The sequence below is a fragment of the Callorhinchus milii genome, unplaced genomic scaffold, assembly GCF_018977255.1.
Source record: "Callorhinchus milii isolate IMCB2004 unplaced genomic scaffold, IMCB_Cmil_1.0 Scaffold5, whole genome shotgun sequence".
NCBI lineage: Eukaryota > Metazoa > Chordata > Chondrichthyes > Chimaeriformes > Callorhinchidae > Callorhinchus > Callorhinchus milii.
The window spans coordinates 29,781,439-29,804,647 of NW_024704746.1; the positions used below are offsets into that span (position 1 = coordinate 29,781,439).

General features: G+C 37.7%; 1 protein-coding gene across 1 annotated transcript; it reads right to left on the reverse strand.

The window, feature by feature from the left end:
• Window positions 1-277: 277 nt before the first annotated feature.
• On the reverse strand, window positions 278-20,129 carry prmt8b (protein arginine methyltransferase 8b). Its single transcript, XM_007895461.2, has 10 exons — window positions 20,028-20,129; window positions 19,259-19,456; window positions 13,982-14,137; window positions 10,866-10,929; window positions 10,291-10,433; window positions 9,825-9,912; window positions 9,131-9,246; window positions 6,508-6,658; window positions 5,020-5,141; window positions 278-935 (listed from the first exon to the last, which is right to left on the reverse strand). Exons 1-10 carry the CDS (start codon window positions 20,127-20,129, stop codon window positions 852-854), a joined length of 1,224 nt encoding a protein of 407 aa, XP_007893652.1. The 3' UTR covers window positions 278-851.
• Between the last annotated feature and the right edge of the window lie 3,080 nt (window positions 20,130-23,209).

Here is a 23,209-nt window from a genome sequence, read left to right on the forward strand (position 1 = left end):
TAGATAAGTTTGCTGCACCCAAATAAGGAAAACTTTGATGTGAAACCAAGTCTTGGTTCCGGATCAGTTTCCATTATGAAACAGAATTTTCTGCCTCTTTATTTTCTGTAAACAACCTCACTTGTGATTCGTGAAAATTCCCACATTGAAAAATCTTATACAGTGGATAAAACACTGATAACAATTGACCAAAATATTCCATTGTTTTACTCTGAAAAAACTTTCTCTTAAAATTGTGGAAATTCTTAAATTCTGCAATAATCTGTAAGCTAGTTCTTGAAAAGAACGACATCCGCATTCAGGCTAAATTTAAGAGTTTGCACAGTTCTGTATAATTGTAAATTTCAAGATCAAATGGTCTTACAGACTAAGGATAGGTAGGATTTTGGACCATCTATATTGAAAGTCCTTGACTTACATTTTAAGCAAAAAAAATGTTATCACATCTTCCCACTGGTAGTTAAGAAATCAAACAACCATTAATATGTAGCTAAGAATAAGTTTATCCCAGCATTCATATTGACATCCTCCACTTCTTCAAAGGGCGTGTGCTCTGTCAATAAAAATAACGACTTTCATTTTAACACTGCAGCTTAGATTTCCAGAATGCTGGAGCACATCTTGTTTCTGTTACCAATTTTCTGAATGAATAGTACCAGCCAAATGCATAGCACTGGTATCTGTTTTATTTTTGAAGCGCTATTTTGAACATTTCTTGAGTGACAGCAGACTTTGCCATCTGCGTTCATACGTTTCTACATTTTAATATGCGTATAATCATTCCAGAGTGATCGGAACAGTTTGAAATGTGACATGAAGAGCCAAGAAGCTATTCTTCCAATAGAATGCACTTAACGCATTTTATAATCATGAGAAAGAGATAATTCACACAGCTGACCTCGAAAATCCAACTCGATTGTAAAATCCAGGTCACGCTGCAATAGAAATAAATTAGGTTTCAGTATGTGGGATCATGATAATCTGCAAATTATGCAAAAATATACAAACAATAATTCTGGACAAAATTAACTTCCTATTTTAAGTTACAAAATGTTCCAATCTATGAGACCCACGTTGCATTGTTGATTCATATCTCAGAACTAACCTGGACTTGAATCTCAATATATTTCAAGGTTATTTCTCAAGGATCTTGTCACAAGATGGCACACGCACATTATTTGGTACACGCTGGTGCACATTTCCCTAATGAATCGTACAAATTCATTTTTCATAGCGATGCAAACTAAGTTAATGTTAGAGATTTAAAAAGATTCAGCATTAAGATTTGCCCCGCGGGGCACAACAGACAACACTGCATGAAAATACGAAGAACCAGATAGCTTATCTTGAGGAGCAGTGTGTATGCTAAACCAAAGTAAACTGATAATCTCCCCTATTCATGACTTTAAGAAGTAATTATAGCTAGATTTATTTTACTCCATCACCGCTCAACCCCACAGGATTGTGGCGTAAAGGGTTTGCATTTTGTGTTCATATGAAAATCTGTCTGTTGCTGCTGTAACCTGACTCTTGCCATTCAGTGAGGTTAAATGCTTTGAGTGATTGGCTGTTTGATTTCCTGATCCTTTGGGAAAGAGAAGCCCAGGAAAGAATTAAACGTATTTTCATGTTGAAGGGTTTTCACAGGTATATATTTTGGCTTTCAATTAGAATATTGAAAAACAATAACGGGATCCAGTCGACTATGAGACAGGAAGCATCACATAGTCTTCATAGGATGTTTTACATCTTGTTCACCTCAAGAATTTATACTAAATATGCACCAAAGCAAGTGAATAGCCATACAGCTATAACACATACAGAATTTGGAAAGAGAATTGCATTGTTTTACATTAGTTAGACATTACTCAGAATAAGGCCAGTGGCTTAAATAAAAGCACGACAATGTTTGTGGCTTGTCTGCACTTAATTCAAAGTTACTGTGAGAAACGGGTAGTGCTGTTGTTTTTATTTAGCTGCGACTTGCTTTCAAATCCAACTCAGATTGATGAGAAGAAATTATTGTGGTTTTGTTGCCTGGCAAATTTTGAAATTAATTGAGGGCTCACCCCAGTGCTGAGTGGAGGTAGCACAGAACTATCTACAAATCAACACACACAGCTGCTAACTTGACAGTCTTGCTCAATGAGGCCACAAGAGAGATTAGAGTTGAAATTCAGACCCATATATTGACACTGATCATGTCGGCCTCTAATAAGAGTGACTTTTTATAACTGTGCAGTGTCAAAGTCGTGACACGGAACATTGACCAGAATTTACGCACTTCAGTGAAGGAAATGAACAGAAAAAATATCTTTTATGCAATTGAGGTTGAAACACATTATATATATTACTTATCAGATGACAAAGGTAGAAAATATTGTGCTCTATTCCCTGCACTGGCACCCCTCACCTTTATCAGCATAGTAATATAACAACTACAGCTTTCAGGTGAGGTATAAGGTTTCTGGAAGTTCAAGAACAGGTGCGAAGAGCAACAGTAACGGAGGGAAGAAGCTTTTTAACTGTAATTTGGGGAGGCGGGTCAGATTTCGAGGGATGGTTCAAATGAAAAGACTGAAAATGGAATGAGCTGCGTCTCTAGCAAGGCAACTTGTACTGAGAGGAAATGATAAGGTAGAAAACCCAGGAGCTCCAGCAGGTGAGTAAAGAAGTGTTCACAACAGAAACACCATGAAGCAAAAGTGGAGAATTAGCTGAGGTAGAAGCACAACCAGAAAACGAGTAGGATTAAGGAAAAGAGAGATTGATTGACAGGCTGTGCTAAAATCAGCTAAGGAGCAGAGAGGAAGACAGTTGTCTGGAAGAGAGGCAGAGCATATCAGTCAGCCTGGCGCAGTGGTAATGCTATCGCCTCTGAGTCAGAAGGTTGTGGGTTCAAGCTCACGTCAGGACTTTGAATCACATAGTCTGACATTCCAATACAGTGTTGTGGTGGTGCATAGTCGGACTTGCCTTCCTTTGGATGAGACATTAAACTAAGGTTTGATTTTCCTCTTCAAAAAAGAGAATGGAGTTTCTATTGGTGTCCTGACCAACAGTCCCCAAAATAAAATTGGTCACTCACGTCATGGCTGTTTGTGGGATTTTGCTGTTCATAACTGGCTTCCACATTTTCGCCCATAAAATAAATAATTAATCAATCTTATAGCACATCCTGTGAAACGCTTTGAACCATTTCAACAACGTGATAAGACGCAATATCAAATGCAAGGATTATTATAAGAGTGAGCAGGATATTGAAGGTCCCAAGCTGAACTGAATCATATGGTAAGTGGGTTAGGGACACAGTTGAGAGAGCAGTAAAGACATTGGAGTTCACAGAGCCAAGGGCACAAAGCTGAATTGCAAAATATGTTTCAAGTCAGAATGTCAAGGTACAAAAGCCTAACTGCAACCATTAGGGTAAAGACACAGCAGTAACAGGCAAAGAGAATATTTGAGTGACCAGCGGGCAAACAGAGCATAGCATAGTGATGAAACATGCAATTGAGAGCACGATGTGTGAACATTGGATTAGGCTACATCTTCATAAGATTGGCTTTGGTTCTTCTGAGCCAAGCAGAATTATGTTTGATGTTGCTGCTAGTTATATTCACAATAAATGTCAAGTGGCAGCTTAATTGGTTTCTGTTCAGCTAACATGTAATGTGAATGCTTAACGCATCTTTGTGGTAATAACATGCAATATGGATGTTTTATGTAGCACAATATTGAAATTGACCTGGTTGACAGTGTGAGGATTGGATTTTAACGCAATGACTTACATTTGTTGCACACTGGAACAAGGAGCAATAGTGGCAGAAAACCACTTTGAAACCACAGAATGGATCAAACCACAGAATGGATCAAATTGATCCAAAAAGAGTATGTTCATTAGAAGATCTAAAAGTCGAAGGTAAAAAGTGAACCCTTTCATATGAAGGATGCAATTGGGTAGTTTTAATTTCAGAATACCTTTACTAATGTAATATATGAATAAAAATTGCACGTGCAAGAAAAATCCTACTTGTGAATTGGAATTAATTCAGTGTGATAAAAATGTCAAGTCCATTGCTGTCACTGAAATGAAGTGTGACCCATTTGTGCTGCATGAAAACAGCCATATGGTTCAAAACCACTGTACTTATGCCTAGAAATGTATGATTTTCACAGTTTTCAATTGCATTTGTGCAAAGGTCAGTTCTTCAAAGGATGAATGGTGCATAAATAAAAGAAGGAATGAGTATTTTTAAAATGCCTTAACACGTCAGAGAGTTTTCAAAGTCAGTAACAAGTAATTCCTGTCAAGTGTGGTTATAAAGTATTGAATAAGAACATTGGTATTCCCAATCCTGTCTACTGTTGCACCTCTATCCTGATTAAAATCAACATAAATCAAGGATTGCACCAAAGATCATCTTGATCTGTATGGCTCAGCAACATGTAAGTCATTGCATTTAATGCTGACCCATTAACAGACTGTAAAGTTACTTAACTTAGCCAGATATAAGAAAATGAATCAGAACATGCTCCAGTCTTGTTTGCCTTAGGAGCAGCTATTTAGTTTTGTTTTCATTTTTTATATAAATCTATATATATATATATTTGTGTTTCATTATTGATAATATTGATCAAGCAGCAAAAGACATAAAAGCAAACTTTCAAATTCCGCCTAGTTATACAGAAAAAGAAACATAAAAATTAAAATTTATTAGGCATCTGCCATTTCATTTCTACACTTGGCAGATCAATGTTGCGTAAACTGGTCTCTACATCATAACAAATCACATAGATAATTCCTGTTTAATGAATCAGTAAACATACACATGACGAATGCAAATGATAATCACAGTAGCAGCACAAAACAAATGGAAATACTGTACTTTTTTTATTAGTAAACAAATTAACCAATGGATCAATCATTCTATTATGTAGAACTAATATTAAAAATGACATTAAACCACGTTTGAAATATATGAGCTTTATATCTGGGTTGAAGTTTATGAATTGACTTACATTGTTTTTTGCATTGGGTTTCATAGCTATAGATCCATATATCTCTTCTCCTCGTTTTACAGTCAAATAATCTTCTAAGTAAAATACTGTTTGTTTCCAGTGTGTATATGGTGCATCAGGGGCTAGAGAGAAAAATAATAAGATGTCAAAAATACTTAAGCTTCAGCTACAGACATTAACAATTTTAAAATAAAACTATCATTTTATGTTTCACAGCCTCAAACATGTTTTGCTTGGATAAATCCTCTGAATCCACAGATGACTTGAAAACAATAGAGTTTATTACAATCAATTTACTTATAGTGCCTTTATTCATATGAGATGGCAAGTTGCTGGATTTTGTAGTCACTTGTGATACCATTGTAACAATTACAAAGTGTCTGAGCAAAAACACCTCGTCATTTTGATACCCGTGCAGCTAATAAATCAAGTATCAGTATCAATAAAAAAATAGTCGATTTCAATATTTAACTGGGAAGATCATTGGAACACAAAGTATAAATGGGTTCAAGCAACAACTCAGTGCGGAGAGACAAGGGAGAGAAGGTGGATAGATGTAGCTGAAAATCTAAAGCGATAGATGGCCTTTTCTAGGTCCAAATAATTGCTATGTTCAATGTGTCTAGTTGTGTCTATTATAATTATAATTGGAGTTGCTTTCAGTTTAGTTGACTCGGAGGTCTATGATGCACCAATTTGTTACTGTGGCTGCAAGTAATGACTGATAACCGGAGTGTATCATTACATCCCATAGGAACATTGGGATCAGGAAGTATATTGTATGAGAGTGGTGTAGGTTCCTATTACCACTAGTACTTAATATTAGCGGCTCTTGTCATGAATCAGTACATGTTAGACCTTCATGTCACAAATGTAGGTGAGGACACTGCAGAGATAAGCCTTTCACGCTGCTTCTGACTGAAAGACAAGAATTTACCTTTGGTTAGAATGTCCTTTGTAAAGTATACTCTCTATTCCCTCATCTCTGGTGACATGAGCCACTTGTAAATTAGGAGTATTTTAAACCTGTTTCAAATTATTGTTAAATAGCATGCATGACCTTCAATATTAATTCATGAGAACAATGACTATGTGTCTTATTTATTTTAATCAGATCTTTTCCCTCTATTGATTGTTTTAGTTGGTTTTCTCGTATTCTAGTGCGGTATATAATGCGCATTCTTGTTGTTGTTGTGAAGCACTTTGAGACATCTCAACGATGTGATAAGGCGCTATAGCCCTACTCGGGTCCTATCCCTGACTGTTCAGCGCCTTGGGACGTCCTCCTGACGTGAAAGGCACTTTACAAATGCAATATTGTATTGTATATCAAATGCAAGGATTATTATTAATAAATCTGGATCATTTTTACATATAAGTTTTAAAAAAATTAATATCAAAGTTATACAATGAGACCCAACCATTCACTTTATCTGTTCCAGATTGCACTAGAACCATTTGCTTAAAAAAAATAAGCGATTGAGTTACCTGTAGAAAATCCAGTTTTCTTGTGACACTTTGTAAATTCAATGTTAAAATATGCAACCAGAGCATGTATGTACTCATTTCGCTGGACTTGAAGACAGAACCCAGAGGTAAATGACAGGTCTTCAGTCTTCACATTGTAGATATCCACTTCCTGGATGACAAAATATTCCTTCAATAACCTCCAAAGATATTTTAAAAGCACTCAATTCAAAAATATAAAGAGCCAGCTTATTAATATTTATGCCAAACATAAACTGTTAAATGGTTATTCAAATATTGCGAGCTCAGTACATTGAGAAAAGTATTCAATTAATCATAAAGTAGCAAAGGAACAAGCAAACAACATGTGTAGGAAATTCATTGGCTGTTCCTATGAACAAACTACTCGTTAAACAGTTGCAAAACAAGCAGCTGAAGGATCACTTTTTCTCCCCGAGGTCCTGAAGATAATGGAACTAGATGTACCAAATGATTTAACAATATTGGGACAGAGAATGTTAAGTGCTCCAATTAGTTTAACGTAATCTCCTAGACTGCAAAAAGGTAGCAGAATAACTTTATTCAAAGAGCCAGATGTCTGAAACTTCTCATAATCCAAGCCTTGAGATCATTGTTTTAAGGTTGTATAGAATTTTGGATAATTTTTATACTCGGTCTTACTTTGGAAGCCATTTGCTGCTTAAGAAAACAAAACCCAGCTTCAAAATAAGATTGAATTTAAGAATTATCCAATATTCTGTACAATCTTAAATTTAAAACCATGCTTTTAGGACGTGGGTTACTCCAGGGCTCGGGAGTGCTTCAAGAATGGTGAGTAATCTACATTGTTTCTTTGTGGGCAGTTGTGTTAATGTAATATCTCTCAAGATTTGGGGCATTTATCAGTTATTACCCAAGGTGTATCCTTCTGTAGTTTGCTCCAAAAATATTTGGCAATTTATTCGGTGCAAGTGCGTACACTCAGGTTACCCTAACTGCTGGATGTGAATGGCAACCATGCTGGAATCTATCTTTCATTATAAATTTATGTGCACAGCGGGCATAATGTTGGAAGTGAAATCTGCTGGAGCAATAATAATCCAAAGGTCAGAAGCCACTTCAAACAAACGTGGTTTATGTGTCCTAAGTGCTGTTCTGTCCACAAGGCAGACAAAATGGAGACAAATCGGTGATTGTGAAACATAACGAATGCCCTCTTGGGTGAAGCTATTGCTACTAACAGCAATTGTTCATGTCAAGAACTTCATGTCAGCTGTAGTTTAAGGCTAAAATACTGCACGAACTCATAAAACATTAACTTAAAGGCGGTGGTACAGATACAGATCTAAAATGTGGCATTTTTTTTATGTCTCCCAGACTACCTTCAAGAATTGGAGCACTAAAGGATATCCCACCAAGTGTAAGGTCACTGTTTAATTCAGCTCTAATGGAAGTGAGTTTTGAAACTTCATCTGAAAGCCTGTGTAGGTAACGCAAAAAGATAGCAATAACACAGAGAATTATGCTATTGTGGTTCCAAAACTCTTCCATTTGCTGTTGCAAATTGTCTGAACAGTTGCACAAATAATAATAATCCTTTACTTTGATATAGCGCCTTATCACGTCTTCGAGACATCTCAAAGCGCTTCAAGGAATATACTGGAAAGTGCACTGATTGTATAATTCGTGGGTGAAACATACAGTCAATTCACTTCACAATATATTCTGTGAAGCTCTTTGAGACGCCTTGAAGATGTCTCAAAGTCATAATGGAATTAATGGCTTACCAAGGTAACCACAAGGTGATCTACCTCGCCTTTCAATTAAGCAAGCTAATAGTCAGGGTAAGATATCAACAGTCCTTTTTCTTCATTAGTGCTTTGAGAGAAATCCTGGCTGAGATGTTTGTAATTGACGTATTCCTAATTATAAACTGAATGCCTGTGGATATATGCATATCACTGAGCACATCAAGTAGGAGTGCTTTCAAAAATGAAACGTTTTAAAAATATACTGATACTGCTGACATTACAGCTGTCGGGGTTCTTACGAATTTCTCTTCAAAACTGATTTGCTAAAGTATAGTGTTATTGTCTCACAATATTTTGCAATATAGCTCTGGTATCCATCCCACAGCTGCCTCAAAATTAGTTTTCTTCAAGATAGAAAAAGAAGATTCTGTATTGAAAATATTTATTCTAATACCAAATATCGCAAGGAAGAGACCTGGGTTGGGCAAGTTTCCTTACTCCCCAAGCCTCTGTTTACCTAGCAGTAAGTAGGTACCCAGTTGTTAGTCGATTGGTGGATCGCTTGTCCGGGGGTAATAATTCCTTAAAAAAAACTAGTAAATTGGTCACTCAATCCATGACTGTTTGTAGGACACTGCTGTGCACAATTGGCTGCCTCGTTTCACCCACAAAATATAGTAAATTCACTTTACAGTGTATTCTGTGAAGCGATTTGAGACATCTTGAAGATGTGATAAGGCACTATAACAAATGCAAGGATTATTATTATTATTTAGATTTCAGGGGAGGTGAGAATCCAACTTTGATACACTGCATCTTTGAAATAAAATACACAAAATCTTTCTTCAGAAAAAGGTAAAATAGTATTATTTGACAGAAGAGCATAGCCAAACCTTAACTAGACAAGCATTGGTCACAACTTGTTTGGGATCCACAATGTCTACCAAGGGTTCCTTCATGGCAACGTTTCTGATACATGTCATATCAAAGCCATAAACATTTTCCCACCCTGATGAGAATAAAACATAGGAACATTAGTGGAAGTTACATATCTTTTTAGGAGATGGCAGAGCGCCACGCACTGGAGTACACGCACCAGGTGTCATGGAACGGTGAGGTCCCACCATTACGTGGTTCTTCAGATTCAAGTTTGGTTCAAGCTTGCTTCCTTCAAGACCCTCCTCCTTGACCACACCTTTGGTCACCCTCCAACACCTACTCTCCCTGTCCTCCACCCCTCCTGATCCCAATCTCCTGCTCGGGTCCAAATCCCTTATTGTCCAGCTCCTTGGGAGGTCCTCCTGACGTGAAAAAAGCTAAACAAATGCAATTTATTGTTGTTGTTCATTTTTCTCCATCCCATCCCTGTTCCATGTCTTCTACTGTTTGCCCAAGATCACATCCTTCCATACCACCTAATTGTTGTCTCTGATGGATTTTGGCAGAGGCCAGTGGTAGCAAGTACTACAACATCTGTCCACTGCATCACAACCAATGCTCAAACCACAGCTGGATTCAAACCCTCAAAACAATCAAGGATCACATAAAAAAAACACAGAATGCATAAACATTCAAAAGCGATCTTACAGTGTATTTTGAAGTCCTTGTATTGTCGATCTTCGATGGCTATGATGTACAATGTAGCCCGGTCTGGGAACATAAGCCCTCCAGGTTTCTGTTGATGAATTTTGGGGAAATGGGTCTCGTAATCTATTCACCTGATAAAGATATCACATTTTGAACTGCACATACAAAAGAAATCAGACTTTGCATGCATTTATTGTTCTTTGCCCCAATTTCACATCAGGGTTTGTTTCCTGATGGATCTGGGTAACTCAGTGCAATGCCACCTGATAGCACTGTCAGTTTCAATTACGGCAGCTGTCACTCAAGGAAGAATCTGTTTATATTCCAAACTTGTCTGCTTTTCTCTACACTTACATAGTTAGACGGGTTTTTCACCCAGGAACTCAATAGGTTGGTTTTATCTGTAATAAAATTAGAAAATGAGTAACTATCCCCCTTCAGATATTTTAATATGCGGTGCACCTACCAGCCATTTATCTCGTGCAAAGATAACTGTGTTAAGCATGGATTCATAGAAAAGGCAGTAACCCATCCATTCACTGATTATGATGTCCACTTTATCCACTGGCAGTTCAACTTCCTCCACTTTACCCTTAAATATTGTGATTACTGTAAAACAGTCCAGAGACATCTCACAAAATAATTGGGAAAGAATTCAACAGATGGATTTGGTTTTAATATGCAATGAATTTCTTTTAATCATGCAAGAATATGTTACTAACTGCTAAACATGGTCATAGTGGCAAACTGTTCATTGCATAATCATTTCCTCTTAAAAAATTATCAAAACGAGTCAGATTTTTGTTTTATGCTGTAAAAACAAAGATCTGTTTCTGTGTATAATTTTGTGGATGAACCGGACAATATAAACGTTCCCACACCCACCCCTTCCCCATTAACATTTAATTTTGCGAGATTAAAAAATCCCTCATTTTAAATCAAGCCAAGTGCATTCTAGATTTTTTTTATATTGATCATTTTGACAGAGTAGTTGACTGTTTGATAGAATATGATTTATAATACATCTTAAAATGTTCTTACTATGATCCAAGTGGTTTGCTTTGATAATCTTTTCTGAATAGTCCGAGATGCTTGAACACTCAATCTGCAGAAATATAACAAGGAGAATATAAAGGAATGCTATGCTCTAAATATGCCAGTGCATTTGCCAACCTCTCTTACCATCAACCAATTCTCTCTGCACTTTGAAAATAATTGCTTTCACTATAGTCACTCACACCAAACCAATATGCTTTAAAATCTGTCACTGTCAAAATGTAAAAATTATCACAGCTGTGAGTAAATCGCTCACAAGCTCTTTGTCTCTGCTCTGTGCAATCACCCTATGATTGGTGGTTTATACATGAAGCTGGAGGAGTGATGAGAGAGAGAGATAAAGCGAGATAGTATGAAAGACAGAGACAACACTGAGAAAATGCTTCAAATATCCTTCATGTGACGTTTGTGAATTATAATAACATTCTGAATAAATAATAATAATCCTTGCCTTTTATATAGCATCTTCCACTCCGGGAGGACGTCTCAAAGTGCTTCACAGGATTCAAACTGTAAAGTGCAGTGACTGTTCCTTCTATACATGAATACAGCAGCCTTGAGTGTGCACTTGTCCTTTGTGATTTAGCATTTATAGGGAAGAAATGTGTCCGATGTAATGTGATTAACCCCCAATCAAGTTATATCACTAATATCAAGTTATCTTGTTCAATTGCTTTTCCCGTTTTATTTTTGTAATGTTTATTACTTCTTAAAGAACATTTTATTTTTGGAAACAATATGTTGATTTGACTTTTATAAAGGTAAACTGTCTTTTCGTTCTGAAAATATATCTTATTTGTTTTCCTCCATCCCATTTCTTCTTCAAGGGCATTTCTGACAAGGCAACTATTCCTAGCCCTCTGTTGCATCTATTGATTGACTTGGCCAAGATTCCAATATCAATTAGTTCACTCTATCAAGAAGTGCTTGTTTGAACCAGTGTCCCATTACTCCACACCACAGACTACCTACGCATCAGCACAAATCATGAGATTTTACTTCCAATCATTCTATTCACCAGAAGTCGCCACAACATTTTAGGGGGGAAAATATATTTTTTTCCCCAAAGAGAGTGTATGGAGATCTGGAAATGAATCACTCAAGACTTGTCATGGATTTATCTTAAAATCCCCATTGGCGTATGCGCAAGTGTTTCATCTGTTCTTTGTTCAAGGAATGGGACATAGTGCACTGGGATCAAAGTGGGGAGGTAGGCAAACATTTTACTAAAACTCAATAACCGCACTCCAACAATGTCAGACTCTTGACAGGGATGTGGGAGGAGGCTATTAGGAACAGGAGCAGGCCATTCAGCCCCTTGAGCCTGTTCCGTCATTCCATAAGATCATGGCTGATCTGTACCTCGACTCCAATTACCCGGACTTGCCCCATATCCCTTAATACTCTGACCTAACAAAAATCTAACCACCTCAGTTTTGAAAATTTTAATGGATCCACCAAGGTATTGCAACCTTGACGAACATTCAGATTGCAGATTTACCTAAGGGGTGGATACAATCAGTATTGACCAAAGCATCCTCTAGGAGGCTTTTGTATCTGTGCAAATGGCTATGATCTGGTCCACCATGTCCTTTCTCCATAGTTAGGCGAGAAGGACCAGAGTCTAAATTTAGAAGGAAACAGATGAGAGGAAGGTAAAAACTTGGGTTTAATCATTGGAAAATCTAATAAATACATTCAATATTAGAGAGGTGATTATGTATTCAATGTCTTAATAATTTCTCATTCATGCGAGAAAATTAGCTTTGTTTTTAGTGTGCACAATTTACGATAGAGAGCCTGCAATTTGCATATTTTATGTCCTATCAAGTGGCTAACGTTTCATTCTTTTGTCAACGAGGATACACTTGTGAAAAATTAGTTTTTGGACCTGTTTAAGCTCTCGGTGAGAGTGAGTCTATTTAGAGAAGTGTGCATGTTTTCCTAAAATGCTTGGTTAAGGTTTTGAAATGTTTTTAATGGGGTGTTGGGGGGCATAAAGAACGAGTGGAAATTCATGTGGAGTATAAACATGGGCATCATCTGGTTGGATTGAATGGCTTGTTTCCATGCTATACTTTTTTTGCAAAATATACTGTTTGGAAAATTATTTTAATGCACTATAGTATAATTGATGTTGGAAGGCACAGCACATTAGCTGATACAAAAAATGTAGGTGAACGTTTTTCATCTCTAAAGTACTTTAAAACATAAGCCTTTCCCATAGTTGCTGACTTGATAGCAAAACAATATAATAACCTCATCTTATTGATTATTCTGCAGCCATGCCATATAAACAAACAGAATTCTTACTTTGTACATTGAAATTGGAAAATAATGGTGAAGGCAGTGAGGGAAAATGAAAGATGTGTTTTATCAATATGTTGGGGGCAAAAGAAAAATAAATTGTTTTATTTATAGTGAGGCAAATGTAGGCGTGATTCAGTTGCCTTTCATTTATGTAGTATCATCCATTAGTCCATCTTGTATTCATACAAAACACCTACAGATTGTACCACCCACAGTCTAACTCATAAGGGGTCATCTTTTAACTGTGATTATTTTTAACGGGCTAAAGGAATGATGTGGGTAGTTCTGTAGAGTAGCTCTTCATGAAGATTCAAAGCATGGAATCATCTCTATAATTCTCTACATAGTTAATTCCTCCTACACAAGAGGAGAGGCATTAAGCAGAGGATTGGAAAATGAGCAGGTGAGTAAACCACTCCAGTGCCTTTTCTAAGCAGCTGGACCGGGAAAGGACAAGGTCAAAGGAATATTGAACGACCATAGAAAGTGGTCAGGATTTATTTTTCTTCTGGGTTCATTATTATCCTGCAATAATAGACTGCCTTAGATGGCTTGATCATGGAGTTTGATCAAGCTATTTGATGAAGAATTACCACTTGGACAATTTATCACAGAGTAATTAGTGTTTGTAAAGCTACACTTCAGCACTTTTGTGAGAAGTGGAAAGGAAGAAAAGAATAGATTGGCACAAACCTTTCAAATGCACTCTCCTAATTTTGTTGAAAGCTGAATAGCTCACTTAAGTACTCGGTCAGTTTACAGTGGATAAATGCAAAATACAAAACACCTACCCCATATACTTTCTTGGCTCCTGCTCTAGCTGCAAACATTGCTAGGATTCCTGTCCCGCTTCCCACATCCAGCACTGTTTTGTCCTTGAACACATGTTTGTTGTGGTACATGGAGCTCCTGTATGTTAAAGTTCGAATTTCGTCTTTTAACATTTCCTGTGATCAGAAAATGAAGAGTTGATATTAACAACACCAACAACTTGCACTTATAGAGCACCCTCCACGGGGTGTAGCATCTCAGAGCGCTTGACAACAACTGAATGATTTCCTTTTTCTGTCATATTTTGATAAAGCAGCAAATTGAATTAGATCCAAAAAGGAAGGAATCTTCTTGATTTGAGAATGTAGGTTGATTCTGTTAACACTAGCCCTGGTAAGATGTTTATGCTAAAATAATCTAACAAGGAGTTTGGAATTGCAGAAATCTTTTAAACTCAACTACCTATAATTTTCAAAACGCCTGTACCGATGAATAAAACTGAGCAGATATCACTGTATTGTGAAAGATTATTGCTTTAAAGGACTGTGCAGTGAAATGTTCTCTCTCTTATTTCTCTCTTTTATTGAACAACAAGAGGGTGAGCAATGATCATGAGAAATATACCAACCATTTCAATTGCTAGTTTACAGTGACCAACATTGAAATCCATGTCAATCAGCACAAGGCAGACACTTAAACCTAACTTGAAATTGCTCTCCTTTACACCAATTGCAAGTTTGAACTTGTTATCAAGGGATTTATAATGGCAAATGAAAGTCTGAGCTTAGTCTGCAACTGACATTTGCCTGCCGCTATAGATAATAATAATAATCCTTGACATAGCACCTTATCACATTTGTAGGAGAGCTTCACAGAATGTACTGTAAAGTGGATTGACTGTGTATTTGGTGGGTGAAACATGGCAGCCGATTGCGCACAGCAGTGTCCCCAAACAGTCATTGATTGAGTGAGCACATTTTGGGGGGGGGGGGCGGGAATATTACCCTCAGAAAGCGATCTGCCAATTGACAAGCAATCGGGTTCCTACTCTACAAGGTAAACAGAGGGGTGTGGAGTAAGGAAACTTGCCTAAGGCTTCGCCCCGTCCGGGAATCGAATATAGATATTCTATAAAAGGAAAAGAAAGTCCTTTCACAAAAAATACTCTGTCTAAACTTCTGTTGTGCTAATATTACACTGTTATGTCAACATGCTATTTTTCACTTTAATAATCAGTGGCATTAATAGAAAATATGTACAAGTAGAAATACAACTTCTGGTAAATGGATTGCAGGGTGGTTTAGTGATAGCAGCTGAAGGTAAACTTAGCAAATAGATGTGATAGGATTGCATCAGTATGAGCCCCAATTTTAACAAAGATATAACCTCTGCTGAGCTGGAACAATTTGATGATCACATCTCCCACTTCACCCTTTTACACAATCAGCTCAACGCGTTTCCTGCTGCTAGAACTAACAGATTCAGCATTCAGGTCAGATTTTACATTAACAATACTGCAATGCTATTAACATGTAATGGCTCTCTCCTACGGTCCACATAGCACTTTCTTTTGTGCACGCTCTGAAGCCTGAATCTGCAGTAGGAGGTCTGATTCTATGCTTTGCTGGTCAGCACCCCGAGGAGTGAGTGACTTTGACGTTTTCTCGTTCACCTTGAAATGAAATAAGGCTGAGAGTCATTACCTTCAAGAGGTGGGAGAACTGAGGGGAGGGGAAATTACTAATGATTTGGGAGCCCATTGAATGCTATAACTTGATGGTGGTTCAGATGCCTTTATTACACAGACATCACCGACAAAATTTACGAATTGTACAAACTGTTCCACTGCATTGTGTCCTCATCATAGATTTATTTTCTGAATAATGGCTCTTATAATTATCTGCAAAATTTGCTGCATTCAATCACATGGGTATGGGGAAATGGGACTGAAAGGAGCCTAGACAGATATGATGGGCCAAATGGCCTCCTTCAGTGCAGTAAATTTCTATGATTCTATTCTTCATTTTGTTTCAAGAAATACCTCCTGTTTGTCCTACAATTTGTAATCTTGAACCTGTGCCCTCTTATTGACGTGTCTGACATGTTAACTATTTCTTTGCAACAGATGATGAAATTGCCCAGAGGTGCAAGAGAGGTTGTAGAAGCTATGTGGGAGCAATATTCAAGTTTTGAATTGAACTGAGAATTAAGAGATTTTTGAAAACTGCTACTATCTATCAGAATGTAGTAATCCTTGATATTGGTCCAAAATCTTTTTTCGAGAGCATACTGTACTAACGCTATGTGTGAAGATTTGTGAGTGAAGTGAAACTAGGCAATGCAACCCCAGCCAAACAATGACAGTACTACATAGGCTTCATGGGAGGGAGAACGTCACAGTATTAAAGAAATGCTCTTTGCTTTTCTATTTTAGCACAGAAGATAAGCCAAAATAATCATTCTCATTACAAATGGCAGAGTGGTGTGAAAAATGAGTGTTTCATAACTGTTTGGATATATCATCTTAAATCTGATATGAAACGTTGCTTTTTTTCATTGCAACGGTACATTTTGATGCATATTACGCAATTATGTTGCATGGCTGCAAATAAGCACCAAAAGATATTCCACACTTTTCAGGAAATTTAAAGTTACAATCTGTCTTTGTCTGCACACAATCTACATGCAAATCAGGTTAGCAAAAAATGCCTGAAGTCAGCCAAGATTGCCTAACGAACAACATCTAACAACATTAATAACATCCATTCGCTTAACGGATTTGTTTCATAAAGGCAAATATTAATGGGAATTGAGTGCAAACAGAAGACAAGAAAAAGCAGAAGCCTGGTGTGTCAATCACTTAAAGTGAAGTAGACATCCTGCCTAAATGATCTGTTTCTGGCAGTAAAATCAGCTGTCAAATGCACAACAGATTCTTGCATTGACCCTGCAAATACTGGAAACGTTAAGCAGTTTTCAATTGTGGAATTTAGTATTTAAGTTCCGCTGTTTGAAACGTAATTGACAGTCCAGCAATCCTCTGCAATAGAATCCTAACATTAAATTGAATAAGATGGGAGGATGAGCATATATAACGTGGTTTTAACTATTTAAGGATCAATAAAATGTAAGCAAAGACAAGGTTAATATTCAGAACGAATTAATTGAGTAATTGTTCTGCAAGTGTTAGATAAACAAAACGTTTATATGTACATAGCTACTTTCAGTAACTTCAATATAATAACACTGTAATTTTGCAATTCAATAGCAATAAAAATAGTGAGCAGTGCATTTATCTCTGAAAATACAGTTGAAGTCAGAAAGCTTTATCTACAACATTCACTACTTATTTCAATTGCAACCTGACATTAGGTGATGGGTGGGAAAGCTATTTGTCTCAACTGACTGAAAGACAAAGTTGTAAATGATTTAGTTACAACACATGGGTATCTTTATCTGGGTATGTGTGTGCATTGAAATCAATTATTTTAATGCTGGGTCAACTGGAAAAAAGACATGAAGTGAATAAATCTACTGTATTATTTTCATGGAAACTTAATAAACCTAGTATGATGATAACGGGTTCTTCGAGAATTGAAGTCCCACAAAAAAAAACATTGCTAAATCGGTTAACAATGATTCTAATAAAACTGCAGAAGAAATTAATTTTATTCCATCCTAAAAATACTCAGAATGGCGCAAGGAGAATACGCAAGCAACAACTTGCATTCATATATCGCCATTCATACATTAGAATACATTAGAATATACAGCACAGAAACAGGCCATTCGGCCCAACTAGTCTATGCCGGTGTTTATGCTCCGCATGAGCCTCCTCCTGCCCTTCCTCAACTAAGCCTTCAAGCATAACCTTCTATTCCTTTCTCCCTCATGTACCTATCGAGCTTTCCCTTAAATACATGTATGCTATTTGCTATTCATGTGGGACACTGTCTCGGAGCTCTTAACTGTGGAGCCTAGGAGGGTTAGGGGGTGACCGTAAGCATTGGTCAAAGAGAAAGATCTTCAGTCAAAGAGGGGAAGGAGGGGGTAAGGCAGAGGGAATGGAGGAGGGCATTCCAAAGCTTTGAGGAGTAGTGGCTGAAAGCAAGGCCACCGACTGTTGAAGCGGAGGGGAGCAACAAGAGCCAATGGGTTACTACACTACCACCAGACTGAGGGGGAGGGCAGAGAAGAAATAGCCTTCAAAAAGCTTCATCACTGAAATGTGGATGTTGTACAAAATATTGCAAATATGTTCATGATACTTGGTGCAGATCTTTTTCCAGAGAAAGTATGATTTGGTGAAAGCATATTTAGGATTAAATTAGCTCTTTTAGAACACAAAAGGGAAAAGTGCTGAATACACTGGAAGGTGGGGGAATTCAATACCTTTTCACTCTCCCCCCACCCTCATTGCTTGTGTCCTTTTCTACTAGATATCAAATACTGATTTGCAGCTGCATTTTCAATGCAGCGCTTAATAATTACATGTCTGAGTGGAAAATTAGCTCTGTCATTTTACTAACTTAAATATAATTGCTGTTACCAACATATGAAGCAGCTTGCAAAATGTGTGTGCTTGAGTTGGCATAGTAGATCGTTTATTTTTGATCAGCCAGGTGTCTAACACATGCAGAAACCTGTTGTTATTACAGTGCTTAAGAGAATCCAAACCAAACTGAGAGTTCCACATAAGCAGGGTCCAAATCCCTGACTGTCCAGCGCCTAGGGACGTCCTCCCGATGTGAAAGGTGCCACACAATGTAATTTTGTATTGTATTGTAAGCATGCAACCTACTTATCGAGATTTCTCTTTGCCTAGAAGCCAGAGGGTGACTCACTTAATTCCATAAAACAGTAGGTGTAGGTTGGCAAGAGTCCAGGCTTGGGTATTGCTGGTGTTTACCGAAGTAAAACCACATAGGTTGCCATTGCAAAATCTGCCTGATGAGCTTCCCACTGCTTGTCCAACTAGGACCACTCTATCCATTAGGACTTCGGCTTGCTGGGTTAACAGGAGCCAAGTGCCCCCAATTGCCATCTATCTCTTCAAGTCCTTCTGACAATCCAGGCTGGCTGGTCTGTCATCAACACCGTCTTGAGTACTGCAGACCTGTCTGGCTCAGGAACCAGACTACCAAAAATACATCCCGATATTCTATTGACAAGCACATCATGCTGGAGCCAGCTCAGCCCCATTGAGACCCCGCTATCTACCACTTAAACCTGGGAGAATGGGATATAAGATATTTAAACGATCATTTTCCCCAATAGCGTCAAAGAAAAATCCATACCTCGTGAATGCCAAAATGAGCATATGAATCAAAGTAGTAATCTTTTGAAGTCATTTCGTCCGGAGTCAAGAATTTTGATATTTTCCCTCGTCCTGGACAGTCGGCCTGCACATCTGTGAGCTGCGTGTTTTGGATGCATTGAACTGGCTGTGTGAGAGCCACAGGCTCATCTGGTTGGGAAGGGCCACTGGGGGTTACCTGGTTAAAAATCACAAGTAATTTCACACAATAATTCATATAGAGATATCTGTAGGTTTATTAAGCAGTGGAGTAAGGCTAGAGATATTTACACTTCACATTATAAAATAAAAATAGAAGTCACTGGGAATGCTCAGCAGGTCAGGCAGCATCTATGGAGAGAGGAAAGTGAGCTAATGTTTCCTGACCTGCTGAGTGTTCTCAGCGGCTTCTGTTTTTATTTCAGATTTCCAGCATCTGCAGTATTTTGCCTTTTGTTTATTGTTTACACTTTACATTAATTGTTCTTACACAGATCAGTCATTGACAGAACAAAACACAATGTACCGCCAAACTTGGATTGACTGTTTATCATTTTTAGATACTTAATTGGGATGGAGTTCCAGAGGGTGGGGGCAGAGAGGCTGAAGGCCTGCCTGCCAATGGTGGGGTGGGGGCGAGGCAGGGGACATGGGGGCAAGGCATGAAGATGGATCTAAAAGTAAAAAAAATTCAGGATGACATATTTGCAGCTTGGAAAAAATAAGAAAGGAACGTTTTGGAGAGCTAATTTATAATTACCTCAAATTACATGCGCTGTTATAACACTGAAACAGGTAATTTGTCCCAACTGTTCTATACTGGCATTTAGACTCCACATGACCTCCACTATGCCTAATCCCCTCTTCCGCATCCCTCTATTCCTTTCTCCCTCCTGCCTGCAATTTTTCTACTGCCAAAGTCAAAAATGTAACAAGTGGAGACTGAAAAGCATGCAGATATTGCTGAGGTCACACATTTATGGGGAGCAGATAATAACCCAACTGAAATGTTCCATAAATAAAACAAGTGTTTTCTTTAGTTTATAAACATCTGCTCTGTGAATGAGTGATAATTCCCACCATTTGAATCTAGTTTGTTTGTGTGTCATGAAACCACATAATCAACCAATGATTACAATAATTGATACATTATAAAATTACATTTGTAAAGCGCCGTTCACAACGGGAGGACGTCCCAAGGCACTGAACAGTCAAAGATTAGGACCCGAGCGGGGGTGGAGGAGGTTGGGAGTGGGAGAGTAATTGCTATTCCCTTCAATGTGCAATTCTGAAAGGACAGAAGAGAACAAGTTACAAGATTCCAGAATGCAAGGGATATAAATCTATCTGCAGGAATGGTTGGCATGCTAGTGGGGGTACTGGAAACTCTAAAACAGTAACAGCATAGAAGGTTCATGTAAGCTATTTTAGTGACTGAGATTGAGCCCTCTGCAGCTGTTATCGTTCCTGAAGTTGCTCCATCTGTTAAGGTTTGTAGCATTACCTAATCCATTTATTGTCTTATCCAATGGATCACACACCCACAAATGGAGAGTCAATGTTGCATTCTCCAGTATGAAGTGCTTTCCTCTGCTTATGCTTGAAGGTAACCTCTATAAGCCTTGGTTGGTCACATTTCCTATTTTTACCTATTGTGTCAGAATATAAAGTCTGGTTCATCATCTCTGGTAAAACTACACAAGCCACGTATAGCCAAATATTAGGGAACAATTTAATTGGCTTCCATTTAAATTGCCCTTTAATTATCACAGTCTGATGACTGAATACTGTCCAAATAGAACCATGGAAATGTATAACATAAAAGAAGACCATAGGCATTGTTTATATGCTGATGCTTTGAAAAAGCAATTAAATCGGTCCCACTTACCTGCCTTTCCCCACTACCACCGGCAAATTACTCCTTGTTAGTTATCTCTTTATTTCCCTCTTGAATGCTAACATTGACCTTGACCACTGCATCCAGTCAGGCATTCGACTTCCTCTTTATGTAAAAACGAATCTACCGATCTCCTCTTTTGCTCTTTTGCTAATTATCTTAAATTGATGCCCTCAGCACTTTTCTATCAGTATAATGCAAGCTTCGCATTCCTTGTCTTGTGATCTTACTATCAGTACCAACATTCAACTCAGGGATGAAGATCAGAATTTTGAAGGCACAATATGATCTTTTTTGTAAAAGATTTTTGAGTCTTAGTACTTTAGCATTCCCAATCGTGTAAAACACATGAAGAAAATACCTAAAAATATTTTCATATACAATCTTACTGCATTACAACAACAATTACAAGCACTTATATAGCGCCCGCCACACAGGGTTATATTTCAGAGTGCATAATTTATCACTCATAGCTTGAAGGACTGATGGCTTCCCACCTGGCTCCTGTTCGCTCTGCAAGCCAAAGCCCTAACTAGCAAGTGATTAACTAGGCATGCAGCAGGAACTTTATCAGACAGCGCTTTCAATGGCAAGCTGGTTGAACTCCAGCAGGGCTTCCAACACACTCTCTGGGGTCCATACGCTTTGGCTCTTGCCAACCTGTGGCTAGTACTATCCAGAATAAGCAGTGTGAGTCCCTCCAGGAAGAAAATACACATTCTGTTCCAGACATGGGCAAATTTCCATATGTAGATGCCAAACATATGTGAAACGCAGTCTGGCTTGGATATTCTTAAGCATTTTGATGGGTTTCTGGATGTGTCATAACTGGCGAACCATCACTCTTGGGTATATGAACATACCATATGTATAGAATATAGAATATGTATAGTTTCTAATGGATCTATGTCATTTATGTGATGTGTATGTTTCATGATATGTATGTTAGAGAATACATTGTATTCATTCTTATCCATGTAGCCAACAGTTGTATGCAGACTTGTAGGTTAAAGTATCTCAAAATGACTTTTTTTCCAAATGACCAGTTGAGTACTGGATGTGAAACCAGAGGTTCTATACAACAACAACAACAACAACAAGATTCCATTTATAGAGCGCCTTTCACGTCAGGAGGACGTCCCAATACAATGGACGTCCATATATACAATCTATATGGATCTATACAGACCTTTGTCTTTTCAAGATCAATGTGTACACGTGTATAACATATTTTCTTTGGTAAAGAGGTAAGTGGGGTTGCCTTATGGCTGAAATTGCTCTCAAGAAATAGGTAGATTTGCTGCAATTCAAGACAATCACTGAAGTGCAGACTTGTTTTATTAAAGAGCATATTTTTAAAACCATGCTTACAAAGGGGACCTCAGTCTGAATGTCTATCTAATGTCTGATTTACCGTAGGGTTAATGCACACTCTTCTTCCCAGGATTAATTTAGTCAATCGTTTAGTATTACACAGAAATAATAGGTAATGAAATACATCTACCATGTGTTGGAATGGTGGTGGGTTATCAGTGGTCATTTAAAATATTGTTTCAACATTTTGTGTAAGGGTAATGTGTGATATGAGAAATCTACATTACCGCAATATTAATTTCATTTTGTTTTACAAGCTCTCTACCAAATTAAATATGTTAAACATGTTAGGTGAATATAATTTTCTCTTAGTCACACATCCTTATTCCTGTAGCTCAGTGGTTAGAGCACTCGCCTCACAAATGGGAGACCTGGGTTCGATTCCCGGCAGGGTGAAACCTTGGGCAAGGTTACTCCACACGCCTGATAATAATCCTTCAAAAATATATCAAATGCAAAGGTTCTATCTCCATTGTAGTAATACCTCATTAGCCACTTAATAAATTGTGAATTGTAAAACATTGAAGAGAATATACAGTCACAAAACATACAGTCAATTTACTTTATAGTATACTCTGTGAAGCACGTTGAGATGTCTCAATAACATCTGATAAAGAGCTATAATATATTGCAAGGATTATTATATTTTCACATTTTCAATAATAATCCCTCCAAAACTAA

Bases quoted from the DNA above. Each gene is read 5' to 3' on its own strand.
- prmt8b (XM_007895461.2), bottom strand. From the start codon at position 20,129: ATGCGGAAGAGGGGATTAGGCATAGTGGAGGTCATGTGGAGTCTAAAT. The intron at 9,913-10,290 runs GTAGGTGCACCG...ATTCATCAACAG, and splicing joins TTGCACGAGATAAATGGCTG to AAACCTGGAGGGCTTATGTT. The intron at 6,659-9,130 runs GTTTGGCTATGC...TTTGTCATCCAG, and splicing joins CCAATGCTTGTCTAGTTAAG to GAAGTGGATATCTACAATGT.